The sequence below is a fragment of the Leptonychotes weddellii genome, chromosome 1, assembly GCF_054177405.1.
Source record: "Leptonychotes weddellii isolate Sample4059 chromosome 1, ASM5417740v2, whole genome shotgun sequence".
Classification (NCBI taxonomy): Eukaryota; Metazoa; Chordata; class Mammalia; order Carnivora; family Phocidae; genus Leptonychotes; species Leptonychotes weddellii.
Window position 1 is genome coordinate 1,403,998 of NC_138369.1, and position 9,338 is coordinate 1,413,335.

Here is a 9,338-nt window from a genome sequence, read left to right on the forward strand (position 1 = left end):
AAGTCGGGGGAAAGTGCTTGTAATCCTCTGGCCTATCCCAACCTTTAGGATGTGTCCCCGGGGCTATTCTTTTCCTCTTCTCTTGCACACGTGTGTACGGAGTCCTGGCCCCAGGATCCTGAGTTGCCTGGGCACAGACCCGTCCCCACAAAGTCAGGCTTATGGGCTCTTGCCTCGAGGCTGCCTGCGCGCCATCAGAACCAAACAGAGGAAGAGGCGGGTCGCTGTGGGGTCTGGGCGCATGGTGGGGTGTAGGGGACCTTGGAAGGAAGCGTCTCGATTGGCTAGGAGCAAAGCCGACCACAGGCCGAGGGTCTGGGCACAGGTCTCGACTCTGAGGGGGACCCGGGTCCTGTTTCCTGGGGAACCACAAAGTGGAGACCGGCGCAGAGCGTCCGGTCCAGAGCCCTGGAAAACTAATCTCCGGGAGACCGCCGTCCCCGGCCAAAGGGGCAGCTCCCCTTCGCAGTAGCTGCTGCGGGTCTGGCTGTAGGGAGTTTCCAGCAGCGATGCGCGGAGAGGGGGAGCATGTCTCCTTAAGTCTGCAGCTGGCTTCTCTGCATCTGGCCTCCCACCCTGGTGACTTCCTAGTCTGACAGCTACAGCCTGCAGGTTCTTAGCTTGGGGCGCAGAAGAGGTGAGGAAGCCCCCCGACATGGCACGCTTTGCCGCGCTGTTCCGTGTGGGACATTTCCAGAGAGCAGTTTCCATCCGATTCCCCAGGCCTCCTGGTCCGGGTCCTCGGGACTGAGAGGGAACGGGGAGGGTGGCCTCTCGTCTCCCCCTTCTTCCCTTCCAGCTGAGGCTGGGGCAGGAGGCTGGAGGGCAGGCAAGGCGCCCGGGGGTGGGAAAGCAGGCTGGGGAAGGGGGGCCGTTCTGGAGGAGGAAGGTTCCCTGTGGGAATGACCAGGCAGGTCCCCGTGCGCCCCCATAGGTGGGGACGGGTTCCTGCGGCACCCGTGGAAACCATGGTTTGTCCTTCCTGCAGTTGTGTTCTGAGAGCACATCTTGTTGTGGGGAGGGCGGGGGGGGGGGGATGTCACAGCTGGAGGAAGCATCCTGGGAAGGAGAACCGGGGAGGGCGTCCAGGAAGACCAGGCAGCGCTGGAGCTGCAGGGACAGGGCAGGGGCCTACTGGGCAGCAGCCTAGGGTGTGCAAAGGCCCTGGGGCAGCAGGGAACTCGGCTCCTAGCACCCTGAGAGATGCCTGGGGCTGGACAGGGAGGTGAGAGGAGGTGCTGGCCTGACCTTCAGCCAGGAAGGGGTTCCAAATGTTATCTAGAAGCGCCCAGAGAGGGCTCACTTGCAGAACCAAGTGCCAGGTCCAGTGTCTCTTCCAGGACTTTACAGAGCCAGGTCCCCCAACCCACTGCCGCTCCTCCTACCCTAGGTGCGCAGGCGGGGCTGCGAGGCGGGGTCTGTCCGCTGAGCTGCTGAGCAGCCCCCCACTCCCCCGCAGGCTGCGGCCTGGCACCCGTGGCAGCGATGACCAGGATCGTGGGCGGCAGCGCCGCGGGCCGCGGGGAGTGGCCGTGGCAGGTGAGCCTATGGCTGCGGCGCCGGGAGCACCGCTGCGGGGCCGTCCTGGTGGCCGAGAGGTGGCTGCTGTCGGCGGCGCACTGCTTCGATGTGTGAGTCCGGCCGCCCCAACGCGCCGGCCCGTGGGGTTCACTGGGCCGACTTCGCGGGCGAAAGCTCAGGGTCGCCCCTCCGTGCCTTGGCCAGGAAGGACCCCTCCCCAGCCACCAGCACCCCCTGCCCCAGGCCGTCGCCTCCCCTGCTCACCCACCACCGCGAGCTGACCGCCACCAAACCCTGGCCACAGCCGCTCCCAACACCGGGCCCGGCCCGCGGCGGGGAGTCTCCGGGGAGCTTTGGGGCCCTTCCTTGCCTGGCTCAGCCCACTGGGACTTGGCACCAGGCCCAACGTGGCAGTCCCCTTCCTGGCAGGGCGCTCCGTAGGGTGGACCAGGCTAGGGGTCAGGGCCAGAGGGGGCGGGCAGGTAGGGCCGCGACCTTACGGCCACCAGACACAGCGCGTGGGGAGGCGGCGGTGCGTGGGAGCAGGCGGCGCCCCGCCCCCTCCCCGCCGTCCTAGGAGGAAGGGACGGCTCCGGAGGAGCAACCGGGCGGGCGGGGGCGGGGGCACTCGGCCGACACCTGTCCCCGCGCGGCCCGCAGCTACGGGGACCCCAAGCAGTGGGCGGCCCTCCTGGGCACGCCGTTCCTGAGCGTCGCCGGGGGGCAGCTGCAGCGCGTGGCGCGCATCTACAAGCACCCCTTCTACAACCTCTACACGCTCGACTACGACGTGGCGCTGCTCGAGCTGGCGGGCCCCGTGCGCCGCAGCCGCCTGGTGCGGCCCATCTGCCTGCCCGAGCCCACGCCGCGGCCCCCCGACGGCGAGCGCTGCGTCATCACCGGCTGGGGCTCGGTGCGCGAGGGAGGTAGGCGCGGCCGCCCCCCCCGCCGGCCCCCGCCCTCGCCCCCGGCGGCGTCGAGCGCGCCCCCGGCCCATCCGGCTCCGTCTCGCACGTAGGCTCGATGGCGCGGCAGCTGCAGAAGGCGACCGTGCGCCTCCTCAGCGAGCAGACGTGCCGCCGCTTCTACCCAGTGCAGATCAGCAGCCGCATGCTGTGCGCCGGCTTCCCGCAGGGCGGCGTGGACAGCTGCTCGGTGAGCGCACTCTGCGGTGGGAGCGGGCGCTCCGCCGGCCAGAGTCGCACCCGCGGGGGCGGGGGTCGCGGGGCCAAGTTCTCATCGTTGCGAGGCCTACCGGGCAGGTGCCACGCTCCGACGCCCACTTCTCCAGCCCGCCAAGTAGGGCACCGATCCCGGCCTCGAATTCTCACTCCACCACCGTTTATTGGGCATGCTGCCCCTGGGCCCTGCAGAGGAGGGATGGAGGCTGGGCAGCGAGGCAGCGCGAAGTCCCCTTCTGGCCCGAGACCAATGCCCAGTGTCCGTGAATGTCTGCCGGCCAAAGCAGCGGGTGGTCCTAACACATCCCATCTCCCAGGAACTAGGAGGCTCAGGGGAAAGCGGCCCAGGCTCAAGGGCATCTGCGGGGGGGAGGGGGGTACTGGCCTGCTCTGAGGCCTTTCCTTTCCTCCCCTCAGGGTGACGCTGGGGGACCCCTGGCCTGCAGGGAGCCCTCTGGCCGGTGGGTGCTAACTGGTGTCACCAGCTGGGGTTACGGCTGCGGACGGCCCCACTTCCCGGGTGTCTATACTCGGGTGGCTGCCGTGAGAGGCTGGATCGGGCAGAACATCCAGGAGTGACCGGCCCGTGGCTGCCCACGCCTGGGACAAGAGAGGTGAACGCAGCAAGAAGCGGCTGGCCCCTCTGCCCAAGGAGGGGAGTCTGGGGCGCGGGCGGGAGGTGAGGGGCTGCGGGTAACCGGGTGCAATCTTACCGCGTATTTTGTTGCAATAAACAGCCCCTCGTACCTAGCCAGCCGGCTCAGCACCTCCGTGTCACAGCAGGACCACTTGCCCGCCCCTCAGCCCGGCCTGGGGGTGGGAGGGTGCGGGGGAGAGGAAGCGAGGCCTCCTGGGGGCGGGGACCACCCTCCAAGGTTTCGGCGCAGCAGCTGGGGAGGGGCTGGCCAGCCTCCTCTTCCCAAGTCCCCTTCGTGCAAGGAACCTGTTCCCGGTCATCGCGGACGCCCAGCCGCGCAGAGGGGAAGGGGGTCGGGGGGAAGAGGCTCAGTCCGGGCGGGGCACCCAGGACACGCGCTATCACCTCCCACAGAGACCCCCTGAAGGGAAGAGCGACGGGTTCTTTTCCGCCTCTCCCTCGTTTATTTGCCCGCCCACGTCAGGCGCCCACAGCTCAGGTGGGGCCCGAACTGCGGTCGGGTCAGGTCCAGCTGCGGATTCTCCGCCCGAGGCTCGAGGTGAGCCTGTGCACGCCAGGGGCCGTGCCGCCGGGCTGCCGGCACTTGGCCAAGTCCCAGGGCCCCCCCCGGATCCACGCTGCGCTCGCGGGCAGGCGGGAGGGGAGCAGCGTCCCAAGGGTCGCCGGTCTCCTCAGCAGCACGGGCAGGCAGGACGCACGAGCGGACCCCCGCTTCGCAAAGGGCGCTTATGGAACTGGACTGGAGGGTGGGGGCCGGGCGCGACGGGGTCACATGTTGGCTCGTTCCCGCTGCAGCCGCGAGTTGTAGGCGCGGGACACGGTGTTCCAGGCGTCCATGTAGCGGTCCATGCACATGGCGATGCACTTCTGCAGGCGGGGAGGGCGCGCGGCTCAGCTCCGGCCCCGGCCGGCGCCCCCACCCCGGGGCAGCCGGCCACGCACGCGCAGGGGCCCCACCGCAACGCCCGCCGGGCCGCGCACGCGCAGGTGCCTCCCCGCGGCCCCGCCGGTCTCACCTGTTCCGAGTTGTCCAGGGAGCCCCCCGGCTTCCCGATGCACTTCCGGAAGCACTTGTCCGTCATCCTCTGTGGGGACACGCGAGCTCAGCCGCGACACCCGCCCCCAGCGGACCCCACCGCCCTCAGCACCCGCCCCGGCCCGATCCCAGACCTGCAGCAGCTCCTGCGCGTTAGCCACGGCGATCTGCACCTTCACCTGCTCCATGATGAGCCCCGGATCCAGCTTGCCGCCTCCGGAGCTCCCGAAATCCGAGCCGAAGCCACCCTCCATGGCTCCGCAAAGCCAACCGAACCGAGACCGCGTGCGCCAACCCGTACCCACGCCGGAAGTCGGCCGCCCAGGGCACCACGGGAAATGAAGTCCGAGAGTGCTGGGAGCGGAGCCGGGTCGGACTACAACTACCACAAGGCCGTGCGCCCCTCCCCTCCTCCCCCCCCCCCCACTTTCCGCGCAAGCGCGGTCTACAACCGGCTTCCGCGCCGGCCGCGGGTGTCTCCGACATGGTGCCGGGGGGTGGGAGGTACGGGGGCTGCTGAGAGGACGTTCCCGGCTCGCCGTGCGGGCCGCGCATGCGCACGAGGGCCCCCCGCCCGCGGCAGGCGCGTCACGTGACCGAAGGCGCAGGCCGGCACGGGAGGCCCGGGCAAACCGGCGGGGGTCTCCGACGCCCCCCTCTTGCCGGGCCGGGGAAGCTGTGTCAGAGCGGACTCGGGGGCAGCACTTAAAACCAAAATGTTTATTGGAGTGTTGTACAAAAAGTTTCCAGTCATAAAATGCATATTACAAATCACTGGAGAAAGAAAAAGACCACACGTTTGGCATGCAAGTTCGTGGACGCCGCCCCCGGCTCCCCCGCCCGGCGCTCGCTCGGGGCGGCCCCCCGGCAGGTCGTGCTGGTGTTCTGGCGGGGGCGCGCCCTAGGGCCGCGGGGTCAGACCGCACCCGGGGGTCGCCGAGCTGCCGCTGGCCGGGTAGAGGGAACCGTCTCGCGTCCTTTAAAGCGGCTTAAAGCTAAGAATGACAACTACGAACTGTTTCCCAGGCCGACGCTGACGTTGTAACATTGGATTCCACTCTGGATCTCCCAGCACTTCCCTGCCAATGCCCGTCCCCCACCTGCGGGCACCCCTCCCCCGGGCCAGGGCCGCCACGGGGCAGGCGGAAGGGGCGGAACCGGCTTGAAGACCACAGAAACCACCTGCCGGACACGAGGGGGGCCCACTCCCTGCCCATGAGACCCCCAAGACACCTCGCAGGATGTGGCCAAGGCCAGGGCACACTCGGGAGGACCCCAGCCCCACCCTCCCAATGCCACAAGCCTCTGCACTCCAGGCCCGCACTGTGCGCGTGGTCCCCGAGGTGTGGGCGCGGGGTGGGGGGATGCACAAACGGGGGCCCTCATGGGAAAGGTCATGTGCGGGGCGAGCTCCCCAGGGCCCACCAGAAACGCTGGGAGGAGTGGTGAGACATTTCCGTCCACGAGAAGAACCGAGCGCACGGCCCGGGGACTCGGGTGGCCATGGAAAGAACTAGACCTAAAGCAAGGGGCTGCGGGCAAATTCTCGATGCAGCAGAAGCCTCCGACCCTCTGGCCACAAGCAGTTTCCGAGGGAAGTGAGACGGGGGTGGGGGGACCGCCCGAGGTGGGAGGCAGGCGTGCTGCTCCCGGCCTAGGTCGAGCTGGGAAGGGCTGGCTGCTTTGTAAACGGGCTGCCTTCTGGGGGCAGCGTGCCTCCATGGCTCAGTATGACGTCTTGAAGACTCGAGCTGCACTTTCTGAAGGAATTTGCCGTCTGGGGCCTCAGAGGTCACCGAGATAGCCTCCCTCAACTCCAGCCCCTTGGGGGGCTGTCCCAGTGACGCTGGCATGAGGCCTCAAGTGGAATCCGGCAATCTGAGTACGGACCAATGTAAAAAAATAAATATCCATTAAAAAAATAACTTCTGTGTATCTATGTGGGAGGGGGTACAAATGGGAAGCGAACGTGGAAGTGGCCGGGTGGCCAGAAGCTGGCCTGGCGGCCATGGAGCCATCCTGTGGAATCAGCCAGCACCGACATGTCTGAGAAACAGCATTTCAGCGAGGAGGTCACCACAGAAGCTAAGCTAGCGGGGCACGCACAAGAACATACAGGGGACGGCGGGCGTTGGGACTCAGCCCCATGCACAAGGCACAGAGTGGGAAAACGCGGTGTGGGCGGTCCAGTGGCTCACCCTCAAGTTGCTCTCCTCACAGAGGGCAGGAAGTGGCTGCTCCCTGTGGACAGTGGCTCTGAAACCAGGGGCACTTGCTTCCAAGGTGACCCCATTTCCCTTTCCACTTGTCCCCTGGCCATTTACCTGGTGACAAGTCTCCAAACGGAGCTGTCCCTGTTCCCTGGGTTTCCGTCTCTCTCTCCTGCCCCGTTGGTCCTGCAAGCTTAGGAACCGGACTAAGAAAGCTCCAGAAACTCGAGGGCCAGACAGCCAGGAAGGGAAAAGGAGGCCCACTGCGGAGTGCCTCGATATGTGCGTAGAAACCTGGCCTGCGGCCGCACACCACCCCTACCACAAGCACACCAGAGCCCCGGAGCCCAGGCCGGGCAGCCAAAACCTGCACCCCGGCCCCTCAGCACCTGCGGCCGGGCCACCAAAATTCCACAGGGGATGCGCCTACCCCCCGCCCCAGGTCAGAACCTGGATTCTGGATTTGGTTTTTAAGAGCTTCATAAAACGACTGAACTCCTAGGCAGTCCTGCTCTCCATCCGCTCGAGGCTCACAGGGCGGCTCCCGGAGACAAGAGCCCCAGCCCTGGCAGCCGCCCCTGAGCCTGGCCCGGCCTTCCAGCCTCCACGCCCAACCCCTGTCAGCCATTAGGTTCTTCGGCCTCGAATTCAACCAAATGGTGAAATGGGGCACCAAAAAGAAGTCTGGCCAGTGGTGATGAAGGAAGGGTCCGAGGAAGCCCACCGATAGGAAAGATCACAGAGACCCGCCCCCATGTTCTGGCAGTATGCTTAAAAATTCTCTAGAAATGTATCAAGGACTAAAGACAGCCAATGATATAAAAATAGTTTTCGGTGGCTCTGGGTAAAGACAGGTCATCCATGAGGCGTGTTCCGTTCACATCACACGGCAGCCTCTTGAGGTGGTCCTTGGGTCCCCCTGGAAAGAAAGGCCGGCAACCTCAGAGGCCTGCACATGCCCACCTGGCCAGGCAGGTCCCCCCACCCCTGCCAGGGAGGGGCCGCACCACGGCCTGCGCCCCCTCCCCACCCAGCAAGTCGACGGGGCCGGCAGCTTCAGCCTCAGCTGTCCCTGATCCAGAACCTTCGATGTCTCCCTTGCTTCTGTTCCCAGCTACACAGCCCGTCAGGACTTAATGGTCAGACACGAGTCTTACCACGCAGAGGGGCTGCAGCTCAGCCCCAGAGCCTCAGGGACCCTTCACCCGAACACCATTACTGAAGCCCCGGTATCTCTGGCGGGAAGGAGCAGTGGCCTCAGAGCCCGTTCACTGAGGACCCTCGAGGCTACACCGGTGCCACCCGGAGGTGCTTGGGGTTCAACACCCCACTCCTAGGGACCCCCGGGCCAGAACCCTGAGGTCCACACAAGGGGCAAGAGCCAGGAGGCAAGGGTATTCCCCCCACAGGCCGCCTCTGGCGGGGGTTGGGGGGGCGGTGGGCGTGCGGCCCTCCAGTGGGGGCAAGGCCTGGGCGGTGCCAAGAACCAGCTACCGCCAGCTTTGCCCAGACGCTGCAGCAGGAGCAGCACCGGCCCGGGACCTGCCGGTGGGCGTACACATGCGCATCCGCGCGTGGGTGTGCATGTCCGAGTGTGCGTCCCCATGTGCCACCTGGGGGCCTCTACCTGTTGATGGAAAAGATCCTCCTCGCCAAACTCCGCTGCCTCCTCTTCTCCCTCCTCCCCGTTCTCCGTCTCCCGCACCACCGAGGACTGCTTCACGGTTCTCATGGCCACTTCCTGCGCAGGAGAAAGGCCACACTTGACCCCTCGGGTAGCGGGGCGCAGCCCGTCACGGTGGTGGTCAGGCCAGGGTGCTCCAGCCGAGACTTGGCACACCGAGAGCCACATTCCGAACCCAGGGTTGTGCTCCCTGGGCCTGTGGGGTGGTAAGGGTGAGATGAGGACCCCAGGAGGGACTCCGGGGCCAGGATGGAGGTGGCCCCCAGCAGGCCTCGGGCACTTACCTCCCCGTCGGCGTTGACCAGGACGGTCCGGAAGCTCTCGCCCACACCCCAGCTGTTCTGGTTCTTCCACACGAGTGTCGAGGGGGGGCTGTGGGCCACTCCCGCACCAGCAGCCCACACCTGGGGACACAGGAGGGCCTCCCCATCAATGCTGGCTCCAGGCCCAGTACCACGTGCCACCAGCCAGTGCCCGGCCCCTGCCCCCTGGGTCCCGTGGATGCAGGACAGTTGCCAGGGTAAAGAAGACACTGAGGTCTGATAGCCAAGGGCTCATGTCACCAAACGCAGGCTGAGCGGAGACCAGAAGCCCATCAGACCCCGGGGTCGGCGCCTGTGACTTCGATGCTGACGGGTCACCACGGGGCTCCAGAGAGCTCCAGGAAGGATCCAAGGGCACACAGGTGACCTGCGACAGGACTCTGCTCTTCTCAGAGCCAAGTCACTCGACCACTGCCCCCCCGCTCCCTCAAGCCATTGCCTGCTTCTCAAGAACGCCCCACACCCCAGCCACCACTCACATCGGTCGCCCGCGGCCACTCTCCCACCGCCCGGCCTTCCACGGCCACCTACCGTGACGGTCTGGCCGGCGCGCAGCACGTACTTGGGCGTGAACTTGTAGGCGATCTCCTCCCCTTCCATGACCTGCCTCTTGATTCTCCAGTTCCCCAGGGACTGGTCCTGGCACAGGGGACACGGCGCCTGACGCACAGCTCGGGGAGGCCGCCCCCCGCCCCGCGCCCCGCGGTGCAGGCCCTCACCTTGTC

At 66.7% G+C, this 9,338-nt stretch overlaps 3 protein-coding genes across 3 annotated transcripts in view; 1 reads left to right on the forward strand and 2 right to left on the reverse strand.

The window, feature by feature from the left end:
- Nucleotides 1-3,606, forward strand: part of TMPRSS9 (transmembrane serine protease 9) — a 20,290-nt gene extending 16,684 nt beyond the window's left edge. Inside the window, exons 9-12 of the mRNA XM_081805177.1 lie at nt 1,460-1,631; nt 2,182-2,447; nt 2,540-2,676; nt 3,120-3,606. Coding sequence (XP_081661303.1) covers nt 1,460-1,631; nt 2,182-2,447; nt 2,540-2,676; nt 3,120-3,281 — 737 coding nt within the window. The 3' untranslated portion in view covers nt 3,282-3,606. The remainder of the gene's footprint in view (nt 1-1,459; nt 1,632-2,181; nt 2,448-2,539; nt 2,677-3,119) is intronic.
- Nucleotides 3,607-3,780: 174 nt separating this feature from the next.
- Nucleotides 3,781-4,728, reverse strand: TIMM13 (translocase of inner mitochondrial membrane 13). The gene is made up of 3 exons (XM_006749940.3): nt 4,531-4,728; nt 4,377-4,445; nt 3,781-4,227 (listed from the first exon to the last, which is right to left on the reverse strand). The coding sequence occupies exons 1-3, from the start codon at nt 4,648-4,650 to the stop codon at nt 4,129-4,131; spliced, it is 288 nt and encodes a 95-aa protein (XP_006750003.1). The 5' UTR covers nt 4,651-4,728; the 3' UTR covers nt 3,781-4,128.
- Nucleotides 4,729-5,101: 373 nt separating this feature from the next.
- The window catches only part of LMNB2 (lamin B2), a 10,647-nt gene continuing 6,410 nt past the window's right edge, over nt 5,102-9,338 (reverse strand). Inside the window, exons 4-7 of the mRNA XM_081805191.1 lie at nt 9,145-9,252; nt 8,575-8,694; nt 8,234-8,347; nt 5,102-7,525 (exon numbers count right to left, since the gene is read on the reverse strand). Coding sequence (XP_081661317.1) covers nt 7,484-7,525; nt 8,234-8,347; nt 8,575-8,694; nt 9,145-9,252 — 384 coding nt within the window. The 3' untranslated portion in view covers nt 5,102-7,483. The remainder of the gene's footprint in view (nt 7,526-8,233; nt 8,348-8,574; nt 8,695-9,144; nt 9,253-9,338) is intronic.